General features: G+C 39.0%; 1 protein-coding gene across 1 annotated transcript in view; it reads right to left on the bottom strand.

The window, feature by feature from the left end:
- The window catches only part of dpp10 (dipeptidyl peptidase like 10), a 248,380-nt gene extending 234,406 nt beyond the window's left edge, over positions 1-13,974 (bottom strand). Inside the window, exon 1 of the mRNA XM_004563082.5 lies at positions 13,709-13,974. Within this exon, the coding sequence (XP_004563139.1) occupies positions 13,709-13,768 (60 nt within the window). The 5' untranslated portion in view covers positions 13,769-13,974. The remainder of the gene's footprint in view (positions 1-13,708) is intronic.
- Positions 13,975-15,961: the final 1,987 nt, after the last annotated feature.

Raw genomic sequence — 15,961 nt, 5'->3', positions numbered from 1 at the left:
TTTTGGTTTGGTAGCTATAGTTAGCATCTGAGCTACAACTAATATCACCACCTCTGTCTACACCTGCCATAAAACCCACACCTGTTTTTGTTTTTCACAGACTCGCTATATGTGCAACATCAGACAGCCACCTTCATTCAAGAAGAGGTCGTGATAGCTGCAAATCAGCCCAGACACACTTTGGTGTTGGTCTCCTGCTGCTGATTAGAATAAAAACATTTGGATTTTGTTCTCGCCCATCAGGGGGCTCACTGCTTTTGCAAAGGAAATGGGCGATATGGCTGACATACTAATGTGCTCACAGCAGTGTGGTTGGTTATTTCTGGGCTCATCCTCAAGTATAATTTCATCAAAACATTAAAACAACAAACAGCTTTTTTTATTTTATTTTTTTTATTTTTACACACATGCACACACACTCACTCTTCAGCCCCCTGGAGAAAAAGCTGCTGTTTGACTCTATATTATTATGTATCCAGGAACAGCATTAAAAATAGTGTGTAAAGAAATTATCTATTTAAACTGAAAACACTCTTTTCTTTTATGTGTTATTTAAAAATTAGAAACATGGGGTCAAACAGTTATAGCATAATCCTCAGATCAACACGAGGGTGGAATTGTCCTAATTATACAGCAGGGATGCTGGAGTAGCAGCGTTTGTGGTGCCAGTGGTGTTGCACAAATCTCTAACACATCAAATCTCACTGTTAACAAGAAAAAGCCGGAACCGCGGCGGCTCCCTCCTCTCTGCACGAGGTCTCACCAGGCCGTGACCTCACTTCAAAAAGTTCTCCTCTGATTCACTCTGCCAGCTGTTCCCCTAATTATTATCTCCCAACTCCAAAAACACAACAGCTCTGTAAAGTCCAACGTCAACACTGCTGAGCAAATCCAACCAGAAGCCGACAAGAAGCCTTTCATCATCTGCTGACAAAATCCACTTTCTCCTGTTCACCTTTTACCTCGACAAAGAAAAGATTTGTTCTTTTTCCTCCGTGCTGCAAAGATGAAGTGAAATTTTAAGAAGTGTCACCTGAAAATCTGATGTTTGTTGTTTTTCAAAGATGTATTTCAACTCAAGGTATCTGTAGATGCATTCTGACTGACAAACAGCTTAAGATTGAAGAGTGTAATTACGTGACACCACTACAGGTCATTGTGTTGAGGTGGTGACCCATAGGCAGGTTCACCAATCCTACTGTAAAAAATACTTCAACATAAGAATAAATAAATACACATATAAATTAAATATGTATGTTTAACTGGCCAAAAATTTAATTTAAGATATCCTTTCCTGGAACTTTAAAACGTGGTTTCTGTGCCTGGAGCTACCAAAACTGCATTAAAACCGTTTTAGGAGACAGCATGCTGTTCATTGACGGAGTTACTGCAGAGAAACCAATGATTTTGACTCAAGAGGGAAGGCGCATTTTTTTCTCTCTTTTTTTAACATTTCCAACTGGAAACATTTGATTTCTATAGCGCCAAATGACAACAACGGTTGCCTCAAGGTACTTTATATTGTAAGGTAAAGACCCTACTATAATACAAAGAAAACAGAAAACCCTAACAATCATATGACCCCCATGTGAGGAAACATCTTGGCAACAGTGGGAAGGAAAAACTCCCTTATAACAGGACGTAATCTCCAGCAGTAAACCACCTTGAGATTTAAAAGTTTTTAAAAAACAGTCTAATTAAATATCAATGATATTGAAAGTTAATGTACATAATTTTACATCTGTTAGATGTTCAAATTAATTTTTTTGTCTAATAGTTTTTTATTTGTAAATAAATTCACAAAGTCATTACTAGACAACAGACAACAGCACTCTGACTTTTTGTCAGCCTGGCATCAGTGCTGAAGAGAAACCTAGGGTTGTTCTTATTTCCAATCAAGTGATACCAGGTCTAAAAATTCACCTGAAACTCAACAAATTTAATACAGCAACGATCAAGATGGAGGTGCAGTGGTTAGCATTATTGCCTCACAGCAAGAAGGTCCTTGAGATCTTTGCGTGATCTCCCTGAATCTGCTGAGGTTTTCTCTGGGTTCCATGGCTTCCTCCCACAGTCCAAACACATGCAGTTAATGGGGTTAGGTGAACTGGTGATTCCGAACTTCCTAAAGGTGTGAATATGGGTGGAAATGGTTGTTTGTCTCTGTTTTAGCCTGTGACAGACTGATATGTGTGTATAACTGGCCTATGGTAGCAGTGATAGGCTTCAGTCCCCCTACAACCTTGAATTGGATAAAATTGTTTGCATTTAATGATAGAGTTAATTCTGGCAGGTCACAAAGAATAGATTAATCCAGTGTATCTCAGTGCTTGCTTTCTTACCACACATCCATTTGGTTTTTCTATTTAAGATGTCTTGTACTTCCCACCATTCCTCTACATCTGCTACTCAGCAACCTTCACATCACACCTTCACATCTCCTCCTTTTTGTACTTTTTCTGTCTTAATCATTTTCATATTTGAGGTCTTGCTGCTGCTGTCTCTGCCTCCACATATGCACATAGAAGGATGAGAAGGTCTCACACAACAATAACTATAAGAATCCTGACCGCTTTAAAGCAAAAAGAACACTCCGGAGGCAGCCACAAAATAGGGATGGGGATGAACTCTGCATTTCAGGTAATTTAGGCATCAGACTTTGACTAGAGAAAAGAACATGTGGAGAAAAAAAGAATGGTGAATTGAAAGAGGGATTTTTTCACTTTTCATATTGAGCCTAAAGCTAAAGGTGCCCTGAAATTCCTGGTAAGTTTAGTGTCTGAGTTCATCAGTTTATTATATTTACATTTAATTATTATATATAATATATAATTATATTTTTGCTCCAACATCATAGACTGCAAGCTACGATGAATTCCTTTGTAATTCATGGATTCAGCATTTATCTGTTTTTACAAGTCACACTCACTTCAGCCTACACAGATTTTATGGTCTTCTCACATCTGTGTGTACTTATGTACGTCTTGTTCAAACTGAAAGATCTGGATCTATCTGAAATGGTTCTTCTTCTTTTTTTTCTTGTGTGCTCCTCTTGACATATATTGATTTTTCACTGGGATTTTTTTGAAAGAAATTCACACTTATGACACAGTTTCTCAGTTTTGAAAGGTGCAATGCATATTTTGAAAATGCTTTTTGAAAGTTTCATAAATCCCCTCTCAAAATTTGATTTGGTTCACTGCACTGATGCAACAACACTGTACAGGTCTTCAGGGGTTTTCAACCCAACCTGACACCTGAATCAGACTGGATCTCAGGTCAGCTCCCTGTTTTTAAATGTAGAAAATGTTCAAGAAATGGTTTTCGTTTTGCTGCCACAGATCTGCCAGGCACCAGTTTACCTGTGTGGATCCAAATAGACCATATAATCTTCTTTCATGTATAATGAGGACTTCATTTATAATTTATCAATGTTAAAAGATGATTATTCCATCTGGTGTTGAAGGTCTGGCAGTTTCGTCTTTGAAATATATAAATGAATTGTTTTAGTTTCCATGATTTCATATTAGCTCATTATGTAAGCATCTGTTCTGGTCTACTGCATGAAGGATTAAGTCCAATTATCCTTGAATATCGGGTCTGGCTGTGCTTTGGTCTCACTCAGATCAGGTTTCTCTTTTTTTGAAAATTAATGTATTCATATCAGGTTTCAGTAGGTTTTCCATGTGTCCCTTCTGGATCAGGTTCAAACATTCATTCATACATAATCTTGTGTATGAAAAATTAACATGAACATAGTAAGTACTGGAAACATTGTATTCATTTCCAGCTTCAAATCAACTCTACTACAGCAGCTTAGCATGATTCATGGCTCAATATAATTCATATCTATCTTACTGTATCCTGGAACTCTGAAGGCCCTTCTCCAAAAGCCCACCTTCTTCTGATTGCTCCATCTTTTGCCAAGCAGAACATAGTTTCTTTCATCAGTAAGAGGAGGACGCAGTAACCACAAGCACTATTTTTCTCTCTTGATTTGAAATGGAAACTTCTCAGTTCCAGCCATGTGTGCTTGAGCCCAAATCTGGTTTGTATGAGAATGGACATCATAAACTGCTTATGAGGTTCTTACTGGGGAACATAATGGTGGATTTAGACTTTCAAATACAATACTTTTCAAATTTAAATATCTTCAGTTAAGAAATCCCAAAGGCAATATAATCCCAAAGGCAATATAGCGAGTAAAATGTTCTTGTGATCATGTTAAGTGTTAAGTGACTGTGCTGCATCTCCCTGTAATGTTGCTTATGAGTGGTTTAATAGAAAATAGCTGCAAGTGGTATGAAATAAAAAAGAAAAGAAAAACATGTGACTGATATGATGGTAGTTATAGCTTGTTTATTGGACTTACCTTTATAGATGTAACAGCCCATTCTCTTAGCATTATCCAAACCGCTACTCCAGCTTTATTCTGGCCATCTTTGCACCCTGTTTGTGCAGTTATTCTGAATCACCCATCTAAATGAATAGGGCGTCGGCCATAACTTTTATTTCAGTGGTCAGGAGAACACACGTATCACCGCTTCTTTATTGCCTCAGTTCATTTTACTGGCTTGATTAACTTGAACGATCTGACCTTAAGGTAAATTTGCTGGGAAGAGTGTGGCTTTGTGTCAACATACTTCAATGCGGCAGAACAGAAACTGCTAAAGCATTTGCTTTTATAGATGTATGCACACTTACTGATAATCAGTTAATCAAAAGCCCCTGATTAGTATCACCTGTCTGCTACTAACTTGTACTTGTACTTAGTTTTTCCCAGGAGTACATAGTGTTCTGTTAATAACCTTGTGTTTTAATATTTACGTTTCTTATGTTTAATATGAGTAGAATTGGAAAATAAATGTGTGACAGAAAATAAAAGAAAAGCAGAACATGTTCACTATAAGAAAGTGACATTTACATGTCTGAGAATGCTGCCATTCCTGTTCTACAGCGTGTTATATTTAACATAGGGATTAACTGCAAAGTTTGCTTTCAGTTGATGATTTCCGAAAAATAACACAAAGTCAGATCCATGTTTCCAAACATTTCTTCCAAAAAAACAAAAACGGGACAGCCAGATAAGACGAAAGCATGTGGTACAACCATATGGAGACAGCACAAAAGATGAAAATAATAAAGCAAACAAAAACAAACAACACCTGTGGGATATGAACACCTACAGTCTGCCTTATGGAGAGTTTTCATACAGCATCAAAAAAGAATTTACCGCCATATGGGTTCCACTTTAGACACTTTAGATCTGTAAATCTAAAGATTTTCTGCATCCTAATCACCAAACCGTTACATGACATCCCACCTGCCATTCTCCACTCCAACAAAAACGTACTTTCTTTAATATTGCAGATGATCATTACCACTAAAAAGATTTGTATAATTTTCTGTGCAGCGATGGTGTTTTCCCTCATTATGTTACTCTCACACTGCACCTCAAGATTCACTTTCATGATATATCTATGGCTTTTAATTTGACTGCACAGCGGGCTGTAAAGCCTATTTGGCCCTGAGATAATCTCTCAGACTGACTTTAATTCATCTTACAGACACATAAATACATTTACAGGAATAATGGAAGATTATTATTGGAAAAAAAAAACTGTGAAACTTTTTGTTTTAATGAGTCTAAATGGTATTTTCTCTTGCACTGCATTCTCATTTCTAGCACACATTTAAACTCAGAAGAAACTGAGAATGAGTGAACTCAATCTTTCTGATTGTGTTTTCAAAAGAGAAACATTTAATTTCTGAAACCATTAATCACCAAGAACACTGAGCTCTTTTTGGAAAATGTGACCTCCAAGAAAACCTCTCTGGCTCAGGGAAGATCTTTTACTCATTTCACTCTTTCATCCTTAAGTTTTTCAGCATGTTTTTGCTTTTTCTGCAATAACAAAACAAAACAAAACGATTTCTGTTAAGAGCTGCTCATGAGATATTCAAGTTTGAGGTCATAACACATCATTAAACACTCTATAGGTCCCATGAGTGCGAGTTTAATTATAAATGTTATTTTATCCCCCTTTTTTTTTTTCTTTACAGGGACAAATAAAGTTTCTCAGGAGAAAACACTCTTATGCAAATGAGTGTCAGACATGTCTCAACCACAAAACAAATTAGGGACACATCTATCACATGCTGTATTCCTCAGCGAGGCTGGGGACAGAGGTGTACTCGGAGGGGAGAATATATTGAGATCAGCTGGCATAGCTCTGTAATTTATAGACTCACTGACTCAAGAGCCAATGCAATCATTCTTATGAGACTGATTCCAGCAATCTATCACGCGCAGAGCGAGCCGGTCCCGAGCAGTTTTTAAAGACTGTTTATGTGATATATCTTCTGAACAGGGGAACGCCTCGCAGGTTCAATAACCTGCTGGCTGAGTTGTCGAGCATCCATGGTACTGAGTTACTGAGATGAGAGCCGTCAGTGCCGTTTGCTGGCGGAGTGACTGCAAACAATGCTCCAGGCAGAAATGCAAGCTCAGAAGGAAATTCTGTGCATGCTGTTGTGTATATTTAATGTGAAATGTAACTGAAAGTGAGATGTTTTGGAATTTGATATTTTGTTTATCCAAGAAACATTTTTGTTTTTGTTTCTAGTCTCTGTGAATATTCTGAATCATTTGGTAATTGTCTAGCTTTCAAAGCACAAACACATTATGCAATACAGAGCAACCAGCAGTAATCGAGCCAGCATCACTTGAACTGTTGAATAAATGGAACATCTGCTGGGATTTGGCTTTTCACATGGAAGGCAGACACTATGAAAGATAGACAAGTTTCACATTAAACAGTTCAATGACTTCTCTGAAGTAGACCCCCCCTCCCCAACTTAAGCCAGAGTTTGATTACTGCTCAGCGTCTCAACAATGTCCTCATTACTTATCTTTAAAATCGGACTGGCTTTCACTTCAGCTGCAGCAAAAGAACTTGTCAAAGTACTTTATCTGAAATGGGGCGCTGTGTGAGCTGGATCAAAGCACGTCAGTGTTTAAACTCCCAATATATCTCCAGTGGGGAAATGAAAACTATTTTGAGAACAGACAGTATTCATGGTTGTCATGACAGACTATGCTGAACGTTTTTTTCCTCCACTTGGCCGGTGTAATGTGGAGCAAGTGATTTAATATCACTGGGGTTGCGTTCCAAATAATGATTTTCACAATGAGACTCATCATTGCAATTTGCAGTCGATAAAAACTGGTAAGCCGCAATGAAATTAACTCTCTAAAGAGAGAGCCCAGTCAAATATGGACCCGAAGATATGACAGTGCTGTGCAAACATCTGGAGCCACCCCTCTTTTTTTTTTATTTTACTTTCAAGGAGCCAGACTTTGATGCAATATTTAAAGTGGCCTTGTGCAATATTTTTCCAGACTTCCCAGGTCTTTCAAAGGTTTTCTTTGGACAGTGGTTGCTTTTACACATATTTTCTATCCAGTCCTTGTATCTTGTTTTTAGTTTGTTTGTTAGTAAAGCCACTTAACACTGACCTGTGAATGATTCAAGTACAAAAAGAGAACATAGTTTAAAAGACATAAATATACTGAAGGTATATAGCAACAATAGCTTGATGAAGGATGGCACAAAAGGCAGCAAACAGTCAAAGAAAAGCTTTGGATGTCCTTCAAGAAGCTTGGAGAACTATTCCTGAAGACTGCTTAAAGAAATTACAAGACAGCTGTCTAAGAGAGCTCAGGCTGTGTTAAAGAATAAAGGTGGTCATACGAAATATTGACTTTCAAGCTCCTATCAACTTTTAAACTTTGCGTTTCCACTGACGCGTATACATTTCAATAAACTGTTGCAGCAATATTTTATTTTCATGCAAAAAATAAAGAAATAAGACGTGGCTCAGTCTGTATTGCTGCACAGTACTATCTTTTTTTTTTTTATCTGAGATTGAAATTTATTTCTGAATGTCTTTGGTCAGTGACAGATGTGCGGTTCTAAAACAGCTGAGCTTCAGAATCAGCTCATACTTGTGATGTGGCTTGGGCTTTGTTTGCAAACCTAAAGCCAAACACCACAAGCCAAAAGAAGGTGAATCAGATCCAAGTTCACTGTGCGCACCAGAAACAATCTGACATTAGCACCAGTGCTGGAAACAGACTGCAGATGACCTTGAAACTGTTCAAATCTCAATCAGGTATTGCTTAGTTTTTTTATGGGAGTACTTTAGAACTTAATAATCACAGCGCATGACACAATATGTGTGACAGAAATCAGTGTGTAGGTTCAGAATATCAGACATTTACAGGTTTTTGTCTATTTTTCATAAAGAGTTTCATGCATTGTGGCTCAGAAACTCTATTCAGTCATCTTTCTCTCTAGGCTGATGTTTTCATCCAGCAGACTCTTATTTACTGTAGACACTGTTTGTGCACACAGCTTAAAGACTCGTGTCACTTTAATTTTAAGTTCCAGGCTTTTTGTCACTCAAGAAGCATAAGTGATGTGACTATAAATGGCTTGAAGGTAGTGGGTGTCAGATACAGCTGCACACTCACACTCAGATCTACTTTATCTTGTCATCATGAAACAGTATCCTAAAATTGGGATTTCAGAGAAAGAGACTCAGTCCTTTGGCACTTACTTAAAACTGTCACTCTTGCCCAAACTTTCTGTCGAGATCCCTGCTGAGTGAAGTTAGTTCAAGTCCACGGTGTAACAGCACAGCCGGAGAAATATAGCGCCTTCTTTTTTACGACCTTGTACACTGATGTATGCAGCAGGAGTGGAGCACTGACACAGCTACCTGGCTCTCTGACAATCCCGGTTTATAACTGCAGCCTGCATGTGGGTGGACCTGACACTTCCAAAGATCGCTGATGGCACGAGCTTTAGCCAGCCATGTTAAACTTGGTGAGACCACAGGATCTAAGGCCCACGAAAAATCTGCTGCCTCATTCCTAATTGGATTTTTTTTTATCTTGGCTCGTGGCATAAGGACACAGCCATGTTACAAAGAGGGCACATTTAAGAGGATGATAAAAAGCCGTTAAGACCTCTGTGCCACTCGACGGGGGTCAGACATGGGAGAGATTAGATGGCGAGGTTTGCGCAACACAGATGAGTTCTGGAGTACTTAATCCTGTCTATGATCCCTGCTTGTTTCACTGATTATAGAGACAGGTTCATTGAGAGGTGAAAGCAAAGAGCATCAAGCTGATCTGGAGCAGATGCCTCGGGGTGTCTGACATCCGGGCTGTTGTTCACCACTGTTATAATGTGCAGCGGTTTTAAACAATAAAGAGCGTAAATGCTGCCTCAGCTCAGAATCTCCCAAAGAAACAAAGAAAGGGAAAGTGTGAAAAGAGAAAAGCATTGCTCGGTGACGTTCAGAAAGCAGATTCCCCCGCAAACCATCAGGGCATTCGTACACAGCAGCTCTCCATGCAACAGAAGATATGGGTGAATCTTCTCATTTTCTCGTGCGAACTTTGTAGCCATTGAGTCATCCTAGTTAGAACAACTAACGTTATAACACACACTAACAGAATCTAAACAGCCCACATTTACTAGCTATGCCTGAGGACTGTATATAACAGATGTACAAAGCAAAGGTTACCATGATTTCACTCACTACTCTGCAGGCTCTACATTTTGAAGCCTCATTATTAGCCCTTGGCTTCCACCATTTTGTTTTGTTAGAGCCAAACTGCATGATAATTAGAGAATAAGATAGAGTGATGGGTTATCTACAGACTGTAGCAAGCTTAGTTAGCAAGCTGCATCCATAAAGTGTATATATACAATGTAAAGATGCATATGGCTGCCAATTATTGCTGAGTGACAGACCACAAGTGACACAACAAAACCTCTGATGGTGTGAAGCAGGTCATAATCTTTATCGAATTAAAAAAAAATCCTGTGTGTTCTTCTCATGCTCCATTTTTTTGTTTTTTTTTAATCTGGGGTGTTTGGGGATTTTTTTCTCTTCTCCCATTCCTGGTGAACTCCACTGTTTCCCCCTTCCCGGTTCCAGCCTACTTGTCAACCAATTAGCATTCAACTGATGCAAAACATCACCCACATTGAGTACCATGTAGTTTGGAGGACTGCATGTAAGCATGTTTCCAGTGGTTGAAAACCCCTGTCCGTAGACTCTCTGTAGGCAAATACTTCCAAAAATGGACACACTCATGGTAGCATAAATTAAACATTCAATCTTTCCTTTTCTTCTTTTCAGACTGTATTTCAATATGAACAAATTAAAGTGAGCTGAACGCCTGCCCACTCTGTTTACTTTGCACTGGCTGCAAACACCAGATGACTTTCTGATTACATTCATCAATCCTGATTGGTTTAAATCAGTGAGTGACTCCTAAATGACCCTCCCCATCCTAGTGACAGCTTGTAGATACTTCAAGTCAAATGGAAAAGATGGGTGGCTCCAGTCTGACTGGCTGCATGAGTGAATAAAATGCATGATATAAGTGGAGGTATGTTATGACACTCTAGTATCAAACCTCTTAATGTGAAATGTTGTATTGTCAGTTAAAACTAAGCTAAAAATGTTTAAATCCAACCCCAGAAAACAACCCCACAAGTGTTTTGTACAAGGTCTAAAAAGCCCAGAATTGTGTTTACCGTTTGCAGCAGTGTCACCACTTTCAGAAGACTAAATCGATAATATACCCTGCTTCTCCAATATACTTACTTGTAATCAAATATTCTGATTTTCTTGAGGGCCCTCTACTTTTATTTTGGTCTGCGCCACTCCAAGAAATCCTGAAAATGCCTCGTACATCCACGCCAACTAGCATTACTGTGTTGTTAGGAATTGTGTCCAGCCTCTTGTGTCCAACCCAGCATGACCTGACAGCAACAGTGCATATGCTGAGAAAAATAAACTGGTGTATGTGCTGTACTCCACTTGTGCCCAGTGTGCCAGATAGGGGTGATCTCAATTTCAGTTAGACTATGTTATGTAATTCTGAGTCATGTCAGACTGCAGTGGATGTGTGGTGATTAGACTGTGCGATTGGACATAGCAGGAAAAGTGCAAATCTAATTAATCACACAGATGAAGGCTCGGTTTAGTGAAGTCCCAGCACTCCAGGATCTGGGTGGAGACTGAATCAGCAAGCACAATAGTACAGCATCCCACTGTGATCATTAAAACACCTGTGCTTCTTTGGTTTTGGCGTGTCAAAGGTATATCAAAGTGCTACCACCTCGACCCATCTATCTGTGCCACTGTGGTGTTTGGAAAATTCACTTTTGATCCCTTTTTGTTTGCCATCTCATGCCGGTCAGTGTATTGTGCATTATTTCTTGCAAACTCGTTATTTGGATTGTAGACAATTATCCAGCAGCGTTTGTATTCACAGACCAACATATTTCTTTCACTTGCAGCTTCTTATATTTTTTTAATGTAGTTCAGCAAAGAAAACTGGCTATTGGGTGTTATGCTTTCTAGCGTGCACATGTGGAACATGAACACACACACACACACCTCCTGTTGTGGTATAAGACCAAGTCCAGTGACCATGTGCCGGTCTGCAGCCCGCAGCATGAACTGGCCTTTCTAACCACGCTTCTCATATCAGATACACTGCTTCACTGGGTTCATCGCTGAGCTTTGGTAAAGTAGTGACATTTTCAGTTATATGCACCAGGTTTCCCTCATTTGACTCATAGCATGGAGAAAACTTCACAATCTTCCAAGATCTCTGCACTGAATCTGAGCGTAATAACTGACAGAAAGCATAAGCAAATCTGCAGACAAACAGGACTCAAGTGAACCAGTTTCCTTTATTGGTACTTATTGTAAATTCATGTTTTAAAATTCTTTAAAAACTAAACACCAATAACAGAAGGTAAATAGAAGACTGTTTTGACTTTATTTTAAAAAAAATATCTGTGTGTTGTGTTTAAGAGACACCAACTGAAGTTGACCTAGAGCCTGGCTGTACTTTCTCACAATAGTAGTATAGACCACTAGATGGTGTACTGAGTCATTCTAACCTTTATTTATCAAGGAAAATTAACAGTTATATTTTGACAGCATTTACCTGGGAAAAGGCAAAGCTTCTTGAGAGAATGGGAATAAAGCTAAAAGAAGAATTTTCTAGTAACTGGTGTTACATGTAACTACAGCCCAGGCCTACAGTAGTTCAACTTCTGTTGATACCTCTTCAAAACAATAAAGACTGAAGTATTTTTGTATCTGAGCGTTGATTAGCATTGATCAATTAATTTACAAAAAATTTGAATTTACAGTAAGTACCTTTAAACCATGTTTAAACTCAGGTTGCCAGTATGTGAAGAAGCAATTTGAAAAATTGCTTTTTCACCAACCAACCACATAATTAAAAGTCTTGTCGAAGATAACATTTCAAATTAAAAGAACTAGAGTACTGTATTTGAATTTTGAGCAGTCCTGAACTCAGCTGGGTGCATCCCATTATGCCCTTCCTCCAAAAGGTAGAAAAAAACGTGACAGCAGCCTCATTTTGAACACAGCACAGTGGCTTTTATGAGCATCCTGCACTGAGCTCCATCAGCAGCACAAAGCCACATGACACACGAAGAGTTGGCTTCAGCTCAACAGTCCCGGAGAAGGAAACGGCACCAGGTGCACACAGTATATGATGGCTGCCTGAGACTGGTGAAATACCTCAAGAATTCAATTAAAATATTTTTTTTTTCCACAAAATGTTTCATTCAAAAGTTGAAGTTGGGTAATTCCAAACACTCGGCCTTGTATTCCTAAATTGCTCGCCTTTGGGACAGTAGGAAGGAGGATCGATAAATTTGCCCCAAGCTAAATTTCTCTGGTGGGACTTGGAGGTTGAAAAGTGATGCAGAACCCGCGGCAAAATCGATACCGAGCTGTTGAGTCACACACAAACGCAGGCGCGTGCGCGCGCACACATGCGTGGTGCATGAGAAGCAACCCCTCACACACACCGACACACACACATTTCACACTCCTTCAACCCAGATTTAGGTGCGCTATACGAAGACAATGCGGATGCCACCGAGCGAAGACGTTTCTCGATCGTGACTGGAAAAGAAAACGCCGCTATCCCTTCTCTCGCTCTTTCTCTCTCTCTCTTTCTTTCTTTCTGTCTTGATTTCACGTTTACGAGCTGGCACTTCTTACCCCCCCCCCCCCCCTTCCAGAAGGTTTAAAATCAATTTGTTTGTCCCGACAACAGGTCGGGATTCGGGATGATCTCCCGGGACCGTGCACAGGTAAAGTTAAGCACCTTCAAAGGCACAAATGTTCACATTTTTTCCTCACCAACCACCTTAAAGTCCGAAGGGATATCCTCTAATTTACTGTCAGCACATACAGACAAAATAAGAACAAGAAGCACCACGTGATATGAATGAAATCTCGCCACTGCGCCAATGTGTGACTCTTCATCCAAGGCATTCAAACTGGACGTCTCTCGTTCAAACCTAGCCACTGGAGTCCTGTTATCTTTCTTTCTTTTATTTCTCAATGTCTCATAAAGGAACATTATTTAATAACTCGATGTTGCTGTAACGGGGATGCTCACGCGTATATCCCCTAACCATCTCCAAAGTGCTGTGCGTCAATGCGCATCCCCGCTCGCCAAACCCGCACTGAAGTTTGGAGCTGTCACGGAGCTCCTGCCGACAAACAGTTCAATAAATCACCAATAAGTTCACCGCGGCGAACAAGAATAATCCATACAACTCACCTTGATGGCCTTTGTAGACTGGCATTTCACTTGATGCGATACGGTGGCGGTTTGGTTCATCTTGGGACTCAGACACAAACTGTCCTCCTATCCAAGTGAGACAAAACAGCGGAGAAAAGAATCAAAGCAAGCCCTCCTGCAGGTGCAACTCTACAGCCAGGGATGCTCACTGTTTTCGCTCTTTGTTTGCCGTGCGGTGGAAGCGCGCAACCGCATTTGAAGGCACTGTATGTGCCTCGCGCAGCGCGGTATGTAGGTAGGTATGTGCACAAATGACCGGTGGTGGCTGGTGACCAGGGGCGGCTGCAGAAAAATCTGAAAGGGGTGGCGAAGGTGAAAACCTCGGATGTATCACAACATCATTATTACAGAATAATTTACTTCTGTTGGAGGTTTGCCAAACTGACTTTTTTTTTTAAATCAACAATGTGGCTAAAAACACCACAAAGCAGGCAAGTAATACCCATATACATGCACTGTGCAAATGCACTTAAAATGCCACCATGTAACTGTTTGACAGTGTGTCTGACTGGCAATATTTTATATATTATGTGTTACTCCCAAAAATTAATATTAGTCCATACAGCTCCTTCATCTTTTGGGCTATAAGGCTACTATTTTTCAGCACACATCTTCACAAAGACAGTATTCAGCATGATCTCAGTGAGCAGCTGCACAGCATCTTCTCTGGTGTCATGTAGACAGTCAATAACCATAAGACGTAGAAGGAAAAGGAGGAAGAGGTCTGATATGTTTTCTCTTTTATAGTACCTCTGAAATCATCCTACAACAAAGATACGCAAAAGTATGCAAAAAGGTTCTGAGAAGGAGCAGAATTCTTGCTGAAACACATTATCTTAACCCTGTGAAACAATGCAAAATCATTTTTTGAAACTGGGTGTTTGTTAAACTTTAAAAAAAGTAATTTTATTTTGTTTTTATCAGTTTTGTTACATCAGGGAATTTATATTAATTGTTCAATTTGTTGCTTAAAGGTAGGTTTATTGTGCAATTTGACACTGATGATGTAAAGGTCTCAAAAACTCACAAAAATCAAATATCATACACAGGATTAAATGTCTCCTGTAAACTGCAACTGAGCATCAAAAAATTATGTTATTTTATCTTAAGCTCAGTTTCACTCTACAGCTACAGTTGATTCTTTACAAATGCACCCTGGACGCCTTTAATTTGCCATTAAGTGGGCACAGCAGGCTAAACATAGCAGCTTTATTATATTTTGCCCCAGAGTCAAATAAACCAGCCAGCATCAGAATGCAACATATGCCCATGTTTGCTATACATCAATTAATTAGCAGTAATCTGATTAAGCATAAACGTGGTCAGGTGCACCATGTAAGCATAATATCCACAAAAATTAATAAACTAAATGGAATTAGATTGTCTCAGTGTGATGTGTAAATCACTGTAGTATATGCTGTCCACACATTTTTAAATAAGTTAACTATTCATTGTACATAATTTTTTTCTTCTGTAGCTCTTATGTCATGATTGCCATATGAGTTTAGTTTAGCAATGTAGCAGCTGTTCTTTCTGTGGCCTCAAACCTTTACGCTTTGACAGTGCACTTTAAAAGCCTACACAGAGAAATAAAACATCATTTGAAAATAACATACATTATTACAACACACATACATACAACGATCCAAACGTCTCAGTATTTTTTTTTTTTTATCTGTGATTAAGAGTCAGGGCAAATAGATTTTGTTTTGAAGTTGATTTTTTTTTTTGTTTTATTTTACTCGTTTCTTGTGTTATCTGTTTTGGTTGTGAATGCCGTTCCTTCATAGTCTGACACAATTTAGTTCAATTGATTTGTTTTGTGGGTGAAAAAAAAATAATTGTACCCATGTACCGTGTCTGGTCGAACAATCATGTCTGTTTGCACTAAAGTAGACATTTTTGTACAAAATAACTGGCTTTTTGCAACAATAAACACAAGAGTAAACTGTTTGTTTTACAGCTAAACAGTCAAGACATTTATGCATCATTGCAGTTTGTTCTATACCCACAACAAAGGACAACAAATGCTGCTCCATTCAATTATTAGCACTATACCCTAACAGTATAGATATTTCTTTGGCCCATGATACTGCAACATTGTAATTGGTTAAGATGTGTCAATTAATACAACTAGAGATTTCTGTGCCATCACTTTTCTGCCATGTTCTTGTTGGAACATTATTTACTTGAGATAATCCACAAATATTTGCTATATAGGAGCCTATTTTT

Source organism: Maylandia zebra, linkage group LG16 (genome assembly GCF_041146795.1).
Source record: "Maylandia zebra isolate NMK-2024a linkage group LG16, Mzebra_GT3a, whole genome shotgun sequence".
Classification (NCBI taxonomy): domain Eukaryota; kingdom Metazoa; phylum Chordata; class Actinopteri; order Cichliformes; family Cichlidae; genus Maylandia; species Maylandia zebra.
The sequence above is the reverse complement of the archived record's forward strand: the minus strand, read 5'-3'. Positions and strand labels throughout refer to the sequence as shown.